Source organism: Vanacampus margaritifer, chromosome 1, assembly GCF_051991255.1.
Source record: "Vanacampus margaritifer isolate UIUO_Vmar chromosome 1, RoL_Vmar_1.0, whole genome shotgun sequence".
Taxonomy (NCBI): Eukaryota; Metazoa; Chordata; class Actinopteri; order Syngnathiformes; family Syngnathidae; genus Vanacampus; species Vanacampus margaritifer.
Genome location: NC_135432.1, coordinates 5,482,534 through 5,499,483, shown reverse-complemented (window position 1 = coordinate 5,499,483; position 16,950 = coordinate 5,482,534). Strand labels below are relative to the sequence as shown.

General features: G+C 40.1%; 1 protein-coding gene across 3 annotated transcripts in view; it reads right to left on the bottom strand.

Annotated features, from left to right (window-relative positions):
• LOC144053507 (voltage-dependent calcium channel subunit alpha-2/delta-3-like) overlaps window positions 1–16,280 on the bottom strand; it is a 133,689-nt gene extending 117,409 nt beyond the window's left edge. For all 3 annotated transcript variants that reach the window (XR_013294465.1, XM_077568018.1, XM_077568025.1), the window contains exons 1-2: window positions 15,796–16,280; window positions 15,521–15,602 (exon numbers count right to left, since the gene is read on the bottom strand). Coding sequence is in view for 2 of the 3 variants with exons in the window: in XM_077568018.1 (XP_077424144.1) it covers window positions 15,521–15,602; window positions 15,796–15,989 (276 nt within the window). In the remaining variant the exon portion in view is untranslated. The remainder of the gene's footprint in view (window positions 1–15,520; window positions 15,603–15,795) is intronic.
• Window positions 16,281–16,950: the final 670 nt, after the last annotated feature.

Genomic DNA, 16,950 nt, shown 5'->3' with positions numbered 1-16,950 from the left:
GGGCAAAAGATGTTGCTAAAAACCCTTTTTAAGTGAGTGATTATCAAAATTCTAAGATAAGTATCTCTTGTTAATTAATAAGATGTAGACCTGTAATAAACTTGCAATCGTCTTCAAATGAGTTCTGAATTTTTGTATGGTGTGTGAGGGGGGAGAAAGGCTGCTCCGGGGCATAGAAAATATTGAAAAGTGTTGTCTTAAAGTAATAATAAGACATTCAAATAAAGTGTGTTATTAAACCTAAATGAGAATTCAGTAGTTCATATGCTTGCTTTAACCATGTCAATGTGTTGATTCAATTGTTGTGTCTCAAGTGGTTTTAGAGCTACCTTACATGAAAAGAGCCCAGGGAATAACATTTGATTTGGTTCTGTTTAAACTTCATTTTGAGTTGCCCTTCAGCAGAAACTGATTATAGAAACTGATTATAGCACATTCTGGCTTGTGTGAAATGACTTGATATTTCCCCAAAAGCACTACCAAAGGTCGCCAACATATGTCGCCCGAGCCTGTTCTAAAAATAATTAAGCCGAGATGGGACATTGTGATTTCCTCCGTTTGAGAAGTGACCAATCACGTAAACACTCGCAGAGTTAAAGAAATAAAGTGTTACATTATTGATATTTATTTTTCCTACCCTCCATGGATGATTGTTATTGTGATATAAATCAATATCATTAATTATTCATGTTAACATAAAACGTAATTTTGGCATACTGTATTTGTCATGAATCAGTATCCGGGAAAAAGCTTTCAAGAATGTTGGTGGGTGGTGAACCCCGGAATATTCACTACAGTCATGTAAACATTTAATCTGTTAGTTTTACACTTTAATGTCCAATTAAAAACTGACAATTAAACGTTAATAGTAACATTAACAGCAGCGGATCTGAACAGAACCTACAATACAGGCTGCTCTTCCACTGGACCAAAACCATATTGCTCTTTCTTTTAATTTGAAAAATATGCACCAACATCCATTGAGCTGCAAAGCGGCCCAGACCTCCTGTGTGTGTGCACGTGTGTTCCTGCCGATTTAAAGGCCGCCTGAGGCTTATTGAGTGGAAGCGTGGAATAACAGCTGTACACTAACATGCGCGTATGCCGGTGCGGAAGGCCTCGTAGCATTGCTGCCGAAGGAGCTCGGAACGTTTCCCAGCGTGCACGGCGTCTGTTTCGGTATGCACCATTGCCCGTAAGAGTGGAAGCCAAATTCATGCCCTCTCTCTAATGGCTGCCATGTCCTCGCATGAAATACCATCGTAATGGCCCCTCATCTACACGCATGTACTCCTGATGGCTTTGGCAACTTTTGTGAGAATTATTTTTTTTTTTGTGTCATTTTTCAAACAAGTAACAAAATCTTTGTCCACATTAAAAGACATATTTGCACAAAAGCAAGCCATTGATTTTGAGAGACATGACACATTCGTCAGGCGATATCGCTTACGGATTCCTGTTGATTACTCAATAAATCTGTTTCCTTTTTGAAACCTGGTCATGCATTTGAGTCTTCTGTTCATCCTTGTCAATATCAAAGTTATAATAATTGATCATTCAGATATCCATTTCTTTATATCACTTGTCCTCATTAAGGTCGCAGGTGACAGCTAAAACTGTTAGCAAAGTAAGATCAACTTAAACTCTTACCAACCCAAGAAATCCAAATTTGTAAAATTATTATGCAGATAATGCTTCAATTTTTTAGCTTGGATGCCAGCAATTCTGGGAAGCATATTATTCATGGAGAGATGGAAAATCTGCTATCTGAGGGACAATTTTGGTGGGGGTGTCTAAAACCTATTATACACAGAAAATTACAATAGCAATTGATCAACTATGTGGAAAAATATATATATAGTCGCACCAGCGAAAACACTTACAGTGCCAACAACATGAGAAAATCCATTACTAAGTCTTCACTTTGAACAAAAAAAGATAAATATTCCATATGTTGTATGTAAATTATGTGAGTCATATAGAATGTAGAATTGTTTCTAAATGCTTTCTTATCTCATTCATGCTTCAACATATGTGTCATTATCAGCATCTACAGTATTTTTTTTTTTCAATAGGTTTTAGGTGAACTAATGAATACACACTCACTCGCACGCACGCACATACACATAATCACCCACATACAAAAAAATAAAAATAAATTAATTAATTAAAAAAAAAAAAATTAAAATTAAAAAAGGAGCGCAATGATGATGACATGTCAAATCGGTAAAATTACCGAATGAACAATACTGAGCTCTCCGGGAGAAAAAAAAAAAAAAAGCATCTACAGTATTTTGTTGCAATGAATGGCACTCTAACAATGTTGATATTCAAGATGGAAGACTGCTGGTATAAAAGCAAGTAATAAGAAAACACTTTTACAGCATTCTGCTATAAGTTTTCACTCTATATTCTAAGAAGTAAGGGTGCTAAACCGACAGAACTACTCTATGGTCATAATACTCATAAGAAAAGTTATCAGAATGAAAATAATGCTGCTGTAAGAGTACCTGCTTTCTGTTTGGTAGAAGTTGTTGTTACCCTCTTCTCTCAAATTGAGCAATCAGCAGTCAGCGCTTCACCTTGATGTCATTAAAAGTTCAATAATTCTCTCATAAGCGGTTCTTGCAGTCAATATTACAGTCTAGCAGTTTATTATACCCTTTGAGAGAAGAAATATCTGGTCCTTCACTGACATTTTACATTGCGCCGGTCTTTTTTCTTTTTTCTCCGCCCATTAAAAAAAATCCCATACTAATAATATAATATAATAATAAATTGCCAAATGCAGAAGCATCAATGTAAGTTGTAATGTAATGTATGTAATGTAATTAAGTATCGAGTACAGCTGTTTGTCTTACAGTGAAACCAACCACAGACGATACTATATTGATGTTAAACAATACCGAGCTTGGATTATGCCTTTGTCATAAATTTTAGGAATAAAGGTTTTGCGTTTCTATTTTATATGGACCCGTTAAAGGAAAACAAAATATATATACCGTTTATACATATAGGATGGGGGGCAAAAAGCCAGGAAAAGCCTATTAGAACATCTGAAATATTATTTGAGCATAATTAGAGGCACTTTAAATTGTGGCAGGTGCGTGCTGACTACAATTTAACACAAGTTTGAATGTGAATGGTCGATTCTGAACACAGCCACGTCACCGTTGTGAGAGGGTGTGCACACTTTTGCAACCATATCATAACAGTTTATTTTTACTTCTCCCTCTCGATTTTCTGTTAATTCAATTGAGTTGCACAGGTTGTACATCACGTTTATAGTGGGAAAGGTTTTGAAATTTTATTTTGATCTATTTTTTTTTTTTATATAGATCCACTTTTTACATCCACTGTAACTGCAGCTCTGCATGCAGGATGTGGAATTGTTGAAATAAACTTCAGTTTTTTGTGGCAAGACTATGTGCATGCAGTGATGACGTGCACTCCCATTGCTGCTGCCTGCGCCACAAGTTCAAAATGTTTTTGTCGATGCGAGATGCGGGCAAGTGCAGGTGAAGGTCGACAGCAGGAGGGGCAGTAACTCCGCTCGACTGGACGCTCTGCTGAGGAGTGATGTGCGAAAGAGGCGCAGTGCACAAGTAGAGACAAAAATAAGAGTATTTGTGTTGATGTGGAAGACGACGTAGCGGTTGACTTGCATAATGTGACCCCCGTGAGAGTGACGCCAGTGCAGGAAATTGTGCTGGGTCAGCACAACTACCGTATACTGAGGCCTCTGCACCTGTGCAGCCTTGTCCCGAGATCCCCTTCCATGTATTCTTTAGTGCCATAGCTGCATACTATCCATTATTAACACAAAGTGACGGCGGGGAAAGAGGAGGGATTTTGAGAGGTAGTCAAATAATTTGGCGATGCTGAACACTCACAATTGAGGTCATAGCCAGTGCAAACTTGAAACTGTCAGATATTCTTATTGGCTTCTGAATGCCTGTACAGACGCTCCCCTACTTACGAACATTCGAGTTACGAACAATGGTACATACGAACATGTCTGCGCACATGCGCGCATGTCAAAAAATGTTCGGAAAGAGATGCTGTAAGTTAGATTTTGTATTGCGCACCTTTTTCCGAGTACTGTAGTGCTTCTTCGATGAGGAGGAAGAAGAAGAAACGCCTGTCGCTCATAGATAAAGCCATCGCACTCTTCGAGCAGCAAGACCCAAATATTGAACGTTGCACAAAGGTTGCAAATCAATTGAATGATGCCATACAGTGCTACCGCATCATTTATGATGAAAAAAGAAGAAAACTGTGCAATCGTCGTTAGATCGCTTCTTTCGGACAGTTTCTAGTAAATCCTCCAAGGAAGATACTCATCAACCCTCAACTTCTTCCTACATTGAAGTTACGGAGGAGGAAGTAACTTTTGAAGCCCATTCCAGCGACGACGAAGAACCTCTCATGATATAAAATCCCTCTCTTCCTCCTCCTCCTCCTCCATCAAATCCTTAAGCATCGAGTACATCTTCCAAAAGTAAGTTAAACTTCATTTTATTTATCTTATTACGTACATGTACATACTGTGTGTGTCTCTCGCTCTCTCTCTCTAACATACATAGTACAGTACTGTACGTATTCTCTTTAAACATAAATTATAATACAAAATATAGCACTGAAGCAACTTACGAACAAATTCACCTTACGAACGATCGCTCGGAACGTAACTCGTTCGTAAGTTGGGGAGCGTCTGTAATTATTTTAAGATTTTGAACAACATTTGGGGTATCCTTGCGTCCTTGGAGAGGGGCCCAGTAGAATAAGAGCTTGGTGGCAGAAAGTCCGTCTAAACTCACGCCTGCTCAGACCACGTCTAAATATTGGCACAGCTGGTCTAATGCAATTTTGGTGAATTTGATCAGGGCACAGGCAGACAAATTCTGAACTCTGCTGACGTGTACGGTGAATGTCAGACGTATATCGTTCATAAAAATGTGAACAGTGGGCATCTAACTCTGTAAATCATTGCATTATGTTTTTAAATTATAGCACACAAATAATCAGAGGTTGGGCCAATCTCCATGTGGTGACTTCACAATGCAGATATGTTTTCCCACTCCAGCGAGTCGCTTTGATGGGCAATGATTGAAGGCGGCTGTAACCATTCCCAAAGCGGTGCAGTCTTGCCTCTTTCAGATCCGCCGCCCTAAACTACCCAATTCCGCCTCCTTGCAAAGATATGTCACACTCACACTGCACTGGCTTTGAATAAATCCCTGGGACATCTTAGCCACTTAAAATTTTCGCTTGTAAACTTCAAAACCTAAAAAACGATTTTACAGTTTACACTCAATATGCTCAACTAACCGTTAGTTAGGCTACGTTCACACTATAGGTCTTAATGCTCAATTCCGATTTTTTGGTGAAATCAGATTTTTTTTTTTTGAGTAAGCGTTCACATTACCAATTAATTGCGACCTCAGTCCGTCCCCAAAGTGACCCGCATGCGCAGAAGAAGATACAAGGTCACTCACAACGCTGTGTTTGCGAAGTAAATACGTAAGGTCCAGCATGTCAGGGTCACGAACTTTTATAAGTCTGTCGTCGGGGCTCATATTTTTACCATCTGATATCTACAGAGGATTGAAGCAGGAGGAGGTAGAAATAATATTTTGTGAAAATGAGGCGAGCCTGTTCGAGCGCCTCATCTCACGGAGATCTCTCCTTTTTTTCTCCCTAACGATGACATCCCGTCATTAATAAATGCCACCTTAATAATTCAGGTTTCAAGTGGGATTAACTTAAAGTCAAATATATAGTCACAACTGTTACTTGAAACAACTTTGCAGATTCACGTACGTCTCCTGAGCCACGCGGACCTCGCGGATGCGTCAAGCCTTAATTAAGCTTAATGCCCCCGCGTCGAGGTCGGATATATGCGACCTGGCCGTTCAGACAGCGGTCGCATTGCAAAAATACGGATACGTTTCCGATCTAGGACCACATTTGAAAGTGACCCAGGTCGGATATGAAAAAAATCAGAATTGAGCCGTTCAGACTGACATAAAAAAAGACAGATACAGGTCGCATTTGGGCAAAAAAAAAATCCGATCTGGGTCGCATTTGCCTGCAGTGTGAACGTAGCCTTAGTTAGTGTATACAGTAGTTGCAATATTCTCCTCTGCTGAACTCAAGTTTTATGAAACACCTTTCAATGGCCCTTTAAAGTCACCGTACTCCTTGCTTAAGCTTGGCAAAGCTGACGTTTGTCTGATTCCTGAATATGTTTACCAGAATGTCTAGGGTCCATCTTTACCGGCAGAAAACTCCCTAAAAAGTATGATGGATCTGGGAAGCAGCAAGTCACTGACGGTCCTTCACACAAAGCTGCACAGTATTTAGCACTTCTAGACATTTGCAAAGATGTTTACTGTGGTTCTGGAGCAGTGAGAATGAGCTATCTGTCATAATCATGCAAACTTAATGTGATAGATCAAAGGTGCTTGTGCGTGTGTGTGTGTGTGTGCATGAGCGTGTGTGTGATTGTATGAATGTGCCTGATGACCTGCCAACTGAGGCAGAGCCACACCTGAGTTGCATATACCTGACGACAGAATATATTCAGTGCTAGTGTTAATTTCGTCAAGGAAAACTAAAAAATATATATTTTCATCGACACATTCTTTACCGGACGAAAACTAAATTAGGCTAGACTAAAACCCCCATTAATAAACATTAACTGCCACAAAATCAGTCTGCATTTTTGTCGACTAATAAAGATAATGTAAAAAATGAAAAAGAAAATGTAGCACACTTAAAGGTGCATTGTGCCATTTAAAAAGGTAATTTTAAAGCTTTTTCTACATCATGCATGCTCCACCAATGCCCAGATGAGTACGAAGAGCCCTGACTGTTTTACTCTGACTGCACCTATCAGCTTTTATCTTCCCTTTATAGTAGAGTGTGTGGACCCTGCACACTCCACAGTTTTTTGGGGGAAGGGGGGGCGGAGTTTCCAACTGTGCTCGTGCACATAATCGCACGCGCACCATGAACAAGCCTGACACAGATGCTGCAGTTACGCTTTGGGCCAGAGGTGGCAGTCGCGAGTTTAAAAAAAAAAAGTGACAAACTGCATACAGATATTTTAATAAAAACTGGTCCAAAATCTGTGGACATTTTAATTCGAGAACAAAAACTAGGCGAAAATTACGATTTTGTGAAATACTGCCTCTGCTAATCTGTCACTAACACACAGTGACACACACCCTTTCAAATCTGAAGCTAGTGAGTGCAACGTGCACAAAAACATGGAACGGACAGGAGATGGATTCACGGTGAAAGGTTAAAAAAAAAAGAAAGAAAAAAAGTAAATTATTACTGGCCATGCTTTGCTTTGCCTGGAAGAAAGAGTAGACGTGATATATGAACATATTATCGCTACAAGTGGGGTAAAAAAAAAAACGATGCTTGATTTTAGCATATGTGGACACAAGATAGCTGGAAAAAAAACAACAAACCTAATTAGACACGTCACAGTTCACCACAAAGACATTGCAATAAGTTAACAAAAAGTTTGGTGCTGGTTGTTTATATATAAGATTAATCCAACAGCTATATTGTTCAAACAATTTACTATCTTGTAGCATGGAGTCATAGTCACCTGTTGATATACTGAAATTGTGTGTCAAGTTGTTTTATCATCAAAAAGATGAGACATTTTATGTGAAGTAGTTTCAGATTAGATGAAAATGTTTAATATTTTCTGCTGACAAAAATGGAAAAGGGTAAAATGATTGTCCTGAGTAAAACAAGACTAAAATGTTGACAGTTTTTGTTAACTAAAAATAGGCAAATAAAATCATGTTTTCTTGGACTAAAATAAAGACTAAAATGCTTGACCTAAACAGCGACTAAATAAAAATGGGATGTGGTTCACTAACTATGACAACACAACTGTGATTGAAACTGGACTAAAACTGAGACTAAATTCAAACACTATTCAGTACTTGTGTTCACACAAGATTAGACTGCATGCTTGCATGTTTTGTAAAAATGCTCAAATGTGGATGAGGGGGAGAAAAAAAAAAACACAAATTAGCCACAAAAATCAAACACTTCACATCAGCTTTGTGAGAGAGGCTGGCAATAAATGAAAAGAGACACACAGAAGAACAAGACATCAAAAGACATTTGATTTTCCTAAGCCCACAAATACAGCGTCAGCGCATGTGATCTAAATACTTTAATCTGGTGGCCAAAGGCCTCGCTCCCTTGCACTTGAGCTCTCTGCAGCGGAGGTGGCGTGTTTGATTCACGATGGCTTTCCTCACAAACAAAGCACTAATTACATTATGAGTAGGTGGCTGCGTGGCGAAGCTGGCTTGCTCCAAACATGAAAGCGTCATGCGTGGCACAGGCGTGCACTCCTTCCTGCTGACTTTGTAATTAACTCCACACGTGACATTGTTCCTTGTTCTTTGTGTCTCATTTACACGCAGACGCACACAAATAAGCACCATTCAGGCAGCTAAAGATCATTTTTGGCGGATGCGAACGCGGAGGTCTGCCATCGGTACGCGCACCCTCAGCTCACCTCATCATCGGTCACACTGAACGGAACCTGACAGCTAGTCAATTTCCCCCAAAACTAAATCCAATCTGCGGCTGTCTCCCCTGTACTGACACATGGAGCAACAGCGGAACGCCTCGAACGTCACCCATCCTCGGCAGCAGATTGGCACCATCACACGTCCCACGCTCGCGCCAAGTCATCTCACGCCAAAGAAGGCAAAGAGCAAAAGGTGAAAATACTTCATATCCATGGAGGCGTAAAAAATTCCCTCCATAACACTGAGAGGTCTTTCATACATTTTGCTGCTCGCAGGTATAATATGAGGCTGTTTTCACACAAACAGAGCAATTAGTCAGCATTTTTCACATGTGAACATCTGAAGCGTTGGTTCATTAGAGGAATATATACACAACCTTAAAAACACCTCACACTGGAAGGCAGTACATTTCCATACACGTACGTCAATGAGCAAAATGATCATTATCTTCGTAACTTCGGCAGAACTTTTGACACAGCTCATCATTTCTTAGTACGGTGTAACTCATGTTGTGGCCAAACCACTCAGCAATCTCCCAGAGAGAGAGATGAGGGGCTCTATTTGGTCTATATGGTCCTAAAATGCGTGCATCTTGAGTTTCATGTGTGTGAAAGTATCCTCTGGGTATGTGAAGGGGGTGCGTCAGATTTTAAAATATATTAACTCATTTGCTCCCAATAACATAGAAATATGTTCTATTTTAACTCTTTCACTGCCAGACGTTTTCAGAAACGGGTTGTCCCCACTGCCCGCCGATTTAAGCATTTTGAGTGATCTTTCAAGGTCCACAGAAAATGTTGTGTTTGGACTATGGAAACACACATACTACCAAATGAAAGATTGGACTCTCAGCTTTCATCAGAAAAAACCTACCTTATTCCGTTCTTCAGTAATCAACAATAGAAAATGGTTACTTTCACCGAAATTCTCTGTTTTGAAACAAAAAGCGGAGAAAAAGAGCTTTTTGTGAAACGATGTTATTTCATGCACTCTAGTGAATTGTACACTTCTTTTTGTCCATGAATGATGCCACAAACACCTAGATAGTGCTTTACTTCTGTAAAACGCTTTCATCAACAATGAAAAAGTGTTTTTTGATTGCAAAATACGTTTATTTCCATTCAACAGTGTAACAATTTGACAAAACAATTTCGCAAACTATTTACAAATGTGTGCAACTGTGGTACTACTTACAATTATGTGGATGTTTCAAATACAGTTTTTCTTTTTGTAACGCTCTCCTGCGTGCAAGGAGACGCCAGGACTCGCACAACAGTTTACTTTCACTTTCGCATTGGTCCGTTTTGCATGCAAACGTTACACTTTCTTGACGGCCTTTTTTTCCGGGGAATAAAAAGCAAGTAGCAGACTGTACACACTTCCTCCGATGAATATGCATTGGACTCGGGGCACTCTCCGTCGTCCGATCGAACGTCCGCCTGTGCGTGCTCGGCTGCGCTCCGCGTTACGACACCGTCATAGCCGCCGCGCCAGCGGTTCCAATTTTGCCGTCAAGCTCGGATTCACCTTCATCATCATCGATGATGATCATCGTCGTCATCAATGTACTATTTTAGCGTTGGTCGATGCCTTTCGTCTTGTAGGTGTAGAGCTGCTTGCAAACGCTCGCCATTGCCCGTTCCCTCCTCCATCTAGCTCCATCTAACGTCTTCTACTGCCGCGTCAATGCTTCCCAACCACGGAGTCACCACCCTCATCTTCATCATCGATGATGATCATCGTCGTCAACAATGTGCTCTTTCAGCGATGCTTTTGGTCTTTGAAAAAAACAGCTCGGGCGTGAGCTCCTCGCGACCGGCCGCCATTTTTCCTTTGTCTTCCATTCTCATCTCCTGCTCGACGCTCTAGCTCCGCCTCTACTGACGCCCACCCGATCTTGTCAAAAGAGAGTCATCGCTGCCCTCTAGGGGCCAAAAATAGTCATTAGGCACAACAGACCGGCTGGAAACTTTCACCACAGCTCCGGAAGCCTTGCTCGCACCCGTTTCAAAAAAAAAAAAATTAAAAATTGGATGACGTCTTTAGACGTCATTGGCAGTGCTCCGTACGTTTTTACTTGACGTCTATAAACGTCAATGGCAGTGAAAGAGTTAAATATTTAACATGATTCCAAAAACGTATTATTATGTATACAGAAGGCTTTGATGCAGCCTCTGAACTGAAGAGAACGTTTGAAGCAATTGTAGTTATTACAAAAAATGGCCAGCAGGGGGCAGCAGAGTATACGAGATCAAACAGGGCCATGTTGCAAAAAGCTCTTTTTCCCACTGTTTTAAACAGATTTATGAATAATGATGAAACTTTAAAAAGCTATATTCTAATAAAGAAATATACCTTTTTCCTGATGGAAGAAGCGACTCAAATCTTTCTTTTCGGTAGGTTGGTTCCATGTTTTTATAGCAATAGAACACAATATTCTGTGGGCCTTGCAAAATCAGTCAAAATCCATTAAAACAACCGGGAGCAAAGAGGGTTGCTTCAATGAAAATGGCTGGGAGTGAATGAGTTACAAATGTACAGTGTATGTAAATATTTCAAGGAAAAATATAAGTTCATTAAATTATTTTTGTATTCAGTATGCTATTCTATTTCAGTGTCCAAGAATGGTTCAACCCAACTTGTCATATGCTACCTTAAATCACCTGTCAATTACAGGGAGTCCTTGAGCTACGTCGCACGCGATCTACGTCGACTTTACGGCGCCCATGGCTCGTCCGTAGCACCTTCTCTTTTGTTAATTTCCCACAGTAATCACGCCATTTTAAAGTTATTTAAAGTTGTGTCGTTGTTACCTCCAGCAACGAACGTCCATCAGCCGGTCGGCTCGCCATCAGGCGCGTCACATTTCTGTGTTTAAGCTTGAGTTAGCTCCGCTCTGTCATCCGACAGCAATGAGTGTCAAATATTGGTTCCAGCGTCTTCCGGGTCGCGCAAATATGTTTTTTTTTATTACTGTACAAAGTATTTTGATGTAAATATCGACTTTAACGGGGAAATACGACTTAAATCCAAATTTGGATTACATCGCCAGCGTAGGAACGGAACTCAGTTAAATTCAGTTATTTATTTATTTATTTTTGAGAACAAAGCTTTACTATGATCCCAAAATTTTGTCAGCAGACGTCATTCGATTACAACGTGAAGCCGAACAGCAGCAAATGATAATAGAGACCATGCATTTGCGCAAAACAATAGGCTACACACATTCTCTTTCTTCAGCATTCAGGAAAATGGATTCCTGCAAAGCAGCCAGTCACACATCATTACACCTTCGCATTGTCCCCTTGCCTTTTACTCTCTAATGCTCCCTTGAGTGTGTGAGAAAAGTGTTGTGATGATCACGGATTGAGCATGCTTTATGTCGAATCGTCGATATGCAAACTCTCATGTACGTCATAAGGAACAGGAACAATCGTTGAGGACACTGTCAGGGAATAGTGTGAACGTTGACAAAAGGGAATGGGTCAGGCTAACCATTTCAGGAAGTTCAGAATTTTTAATGAAAGATGTTGGAAATCTACCAGTCTGTAGTTATATTGAAACATCCTATGTCACAATTTGATCAATTTCATATTTTTTCACAAATCTATACTATTCACGTGTGCACGTCATTTAAATGGCTTGAGGCACAAAAATTCCACTTGACACCAGCAATACATATTTATATACATATAAAATTCTGTATAGGCCAAGCCACAGCCAACCCTAGGCAGTACAATGGTGTGTACCAATAGTTTTGTCCACATTTAATGTGCTCAGCCAACAAAATCCCTCGGCCATTAAAGAGCTTTGGCTTTTTTAGTGTGGTAATTTGAAATGTACCTTTCATCACTAGGGGGCTTGAAATGATTGCACTGTGGAAAAATGTCCCATATTGTGATTCGAGGAAGCTGTAATGTCAGTGAGCTGAAAACAAGTACAGCCGCCATCCAACACACACACACACACACACACACGAGACTCGAGACAACTTGTTCAATGATACATGAAATTAAGGAATTCAGCAGAATAGCAGTGAAGAGGGGAAAATACACAGAGCTCATTGTGACGATCAATGGGTGATGTTTAATGTTTCAGAAGTCTGTAAGATGCATTTTGACTGTGACGCACTGCATGCAGTGTAAAAAAAAAAAAAAGAAAAAGTTATTGATCAGAGTTTTCGTGTACAGGAACACACACACACACACACACATTCCCTTATTGATATAACCTTGAAATGAGAGCTGTGAGATAGATTCAGCAACTGGAGAGGGAGGACAAATGAGGACAGAGGGTGAAAGGGGAGATGGAGGTTTCAGGATCCAGTGCTCTTTTAAGATGCGTCAAAATATGTAATGCAAAATGAAACTGACGAGCACAGGAATTGTTTATTTTTGTTTAATGTAAAAGTTAATTGAATGCATTTTACTCGTCATCTCTGTCAGGTCTCTCTTGGAAAACAGATTGTAATGGTAGTTGGACTAACCTGATTAAATAAAGGTTTATTAGTATTAGTAGTATTATTACGGTAAAATTAAAACTGTTAAAATATGTTTAATTGAATTCAGAGATGTGCTTCTAAATACATTTGTAATTTAAAAAAAAAAAATAATAATAATCTGAATTTTCACTGTCCCAGTTTTCCTGTTTTTTAGGGGGCAGGACTAAAACGGCGCAGAGTGATGCACTTCCGGCAACTATATACTAACTTGAGCGTTTTCATTCCCATCTGTGGTTATCCGTCAGTTTTGTGTCATTGGAGCCATGACTTGCGTTTGAGACCAAGACTTCTCTTGGGCCGAACATTTCCCTCCAGTATGCCTTAACGGTCTTGAAATTTTATTATACGCGGCAAAGCTGGAAATACGTGCAAGTCTCAAGCTAGTTAGTTAGAAAATAATAATAATAATAATAATCAAGCAAGTCTCGTCGCCACCAAATTTCAAGCAAGTCATGAGTTGAGTGAGTCATAAAATATTGCTTAGTCACAACATATATTTTGGCGTGATCCCAAAAATATTTTTCACTGATCATTACACAAAAACGTACACAACAAACAACAAGTTAAGAGTATGAAATGAATGTACATTATTTAGAAGAAAGCACTTTTTTTTTTAAAAAAACTAATGTTTATATGAATGTTGTACTGTTACGATAAATAATGAAATATGCTCGACATATGGGCGTAAGCATATGACCACCAGATTTTAAAACTACATGTGTTCTTTCTGGGCTGGCCAATCTGTTTTCACAAAATTATTAGTGTGTATAAATGAGTAAATGAGGCTCATTAACTCGGTTGATGATGATCTATTGCTGTCTTCTCCATTAAATTGATACTATTGGTGGGCTAAACTGTCAAGCTAACCTAGCTAGCTTAATTTAACAATTCATACAGTAAACTTTACAGCATATATTCTTGTGGCACATGAAGCAAAGCAGCACCCAGATCATAACCAAACATTCTCCAGGTTTCAAAGAAGCTCTTTGTTCTTTTTGTTTTTGTTTGTTTTTAAATAAAACACTGTACTTCCTTGTTTAGCCTGTAATCATAGATCTGTCATAAGGACATTTTGCCAAATTCCCGCCTCATCACTTTCAAATTATTCAGGTCATTGTTGTGGCTTTCTTTAACAGAAGGGTACCAACAATTTTGTCCACATGTCTATAAGTCTTCGGGGGATCTGTTGTTGCTCTTCATCTTTTCACGCTTTACGAAGTGTCAAAGCAATTCAACACAATGCGCATATCAGACAAGGCTCGACATTCAGTGGGAAAGGTGAGCATCACTCAATGCCTACGCAATAAGGTGAAACATTCCCAGTTGGTGTCATAAGATACAATTTTCCAGCAACAAGGTCTTCGGTCTCTTTTTTGCTCAGTTAACCCTGTGGCCCTCATTTGCATTTTCTAAGGAGGTCGTCACTCCGTGAGGAGGGTTATCTCCTCTTTGGAAGCGGCAAAAGATGAGTAGGGGGAAGAGTTTTTATCCCGTCAAAAAGATAACACCCTGACTCAGGCTTATCAGCAGCGGATGATGAAATCCGCGCCTGAGGCATACAGTGCATATGTGTGATTGTGCATGTGAATATAATGTAGTGTGTGGTCGTGTTCACACGCATGCATCACAGCAACAAGCCACAGTGGAGTTGAACTAACCCTGACACTTACTTTTATCCACCTGTATGATTTCAACCGTTTAAAATTTTCTTTCATTGTATCACCTTATGTTTTCTACACATGTCCGCTTTGACGTCGCAGAGTGCAAATGATGACATGCATTCTCATGTCAGAAATAGGAGTCGAGAAAGCGCAAAAGTCAGCTGGCTGTTAAAGTCAAGGATATATAAAGAACATTTCAGGGAATCTAGCGGCAAGCCCACATGCCCACAAGTACAACTTTTTTTTTTTTCTGAGGGTGGGTATCTTAAATCTCACTGCATCAGTAAAAGCACAATTACTAAAATATGACACATCCTGCAGCAACGTATACACTTTATCAATCCATTCACTCACTTACTGTACGGTTTAGTGTATTCACATAAAGGAAAATAGGTTAAGAAGCACCAAAATGACTGCTCAAAAATTCTCCAAATTACATCACATTACTGTAAAACTATTAAAATTGTGTGTCCATATATAGAAAATTTTAGGAGTGAGTGCCTGAACACAACAACATTTAAAAAATAATAATAATAATTTTTGGAATATGCTTTGAAATAATTTTCTATTAAGTAGTAGTCCCACATTATATTCACTTAAGGCATACTTGTGTATCGCCGTTTGAAATGCACAACTGATTACACTGAGAGATGCATACGTGTCATTTGTCATTTAGCCCACTCATGTAGCTACAAATGAGGCAATCATGAAGTAGGTTTTTGTGCAGGTAAACCTACAATAATGAGTGTGAATTCAATTAAGTGCAGATGAAGTCAACTAACCTTCTGCAGCAGCTGGGAGCCCGAGTACTTTGCAGAGATTGACTTCATCTCACCTCCAAATGCTGAAGCCCAGAGCTTCACTCTGCAGGTTCAAAAATATGATTAGAAACTAACGCAGGCATCATTTTTACAATCGAATCATTTTAATGAGTGGCAAATGTGATTATTCTTAAAGATGACAAGCAAACGTCACAATGACAATTGATATAAATCGCCAACTTTCTTACAGTTACCGTCCAAAAAAAAAAAATGTTGCTTGGAAAGCATTTACTCACACTGATGGAGGGATGCTTTGGTGGGAGCCTCCAACCTCAGTTGTACACAGAGTTGAGCAAAGTAATAAAAAGCACGCACTCCACGCACGGACCTTGCCCCGATCAACCTGCATTTTGGTGGTCTCCGACGCACAGTGCTTGTTGGGTTTACGCATCCACTGTGAATATGTATCCCCCTCCAGAGAATTAATCATAAAAATAAAAAAAAGGAAACAAAAAACGGAAAATCAACCAAGCTGCCTGGCTGATAGATGCATAGTGGACAACGTGTGTAACGACGCGAAATCGCCGCGTGACGTAATTGTCGAAAGTGCGGCGCCAGTTCTGTCACACGACTCGGATGTGAAAGTCAAGCTTGACTTCTCCGCTCGGGAAAAGTCCACCGCTACCTTCGCGTTACTGACAGATCTCAGCAACTGAGGAGAGGAGAGGAGTGGAGGTTCAGGTGGAACCGAAAAACGCTCTCTCTCTCTCTCACTTTCTCTCTGTCGCTCCCTCTCGGCATCTGAGGATTGGCTACAGAGGATGCTGCTGTTGAATTACGCCATACTTCTGACCCAAGCACACACTCCACCCCCCTATAAACACACCCCTACGCACACACACACACACACACACACACACACACACACACACACACACACACACACACACACACTAGCGTTATTACAGGGCTTTAATAGATGTCCTTTAGCTTTCACGTCACATCAAGTCATGCACTATATGGCCAGTTCACTGAAGCAAATTAAAGTGCTGATGGTGGGTGGGGGGGTTACATACAAAAGGAAGGGGCTGTGGAAAGGGGGGTGTTTGGCTTTGTCCAGCTTCTTGGTAGAAGGCCGATGACGTGACATTTCTGTTGCATCCAAGTGCCCCTTTCGAGCGACGTGGCACTGGCAATGTGTGAGCATATGGCTGGTGAAAGATGATGAGAGGCCTTCAGGCGACACGTCCCATGTGACAGCTCGCATTTCTCTTGGAGCTGCAAATATTCCGGCAATGCCCTGTGAAGGGATCAGCAGCACCCAATAATTTACTGTATATCTGCACTTTGGTGCCCTACCTTTCACACAAAGTGCATGGGATGATGGATTAACGTTTTTCGCACGTAGTTGGTGGAGCTCAGATAGATGTTACGCTCTTGCACAATATGAT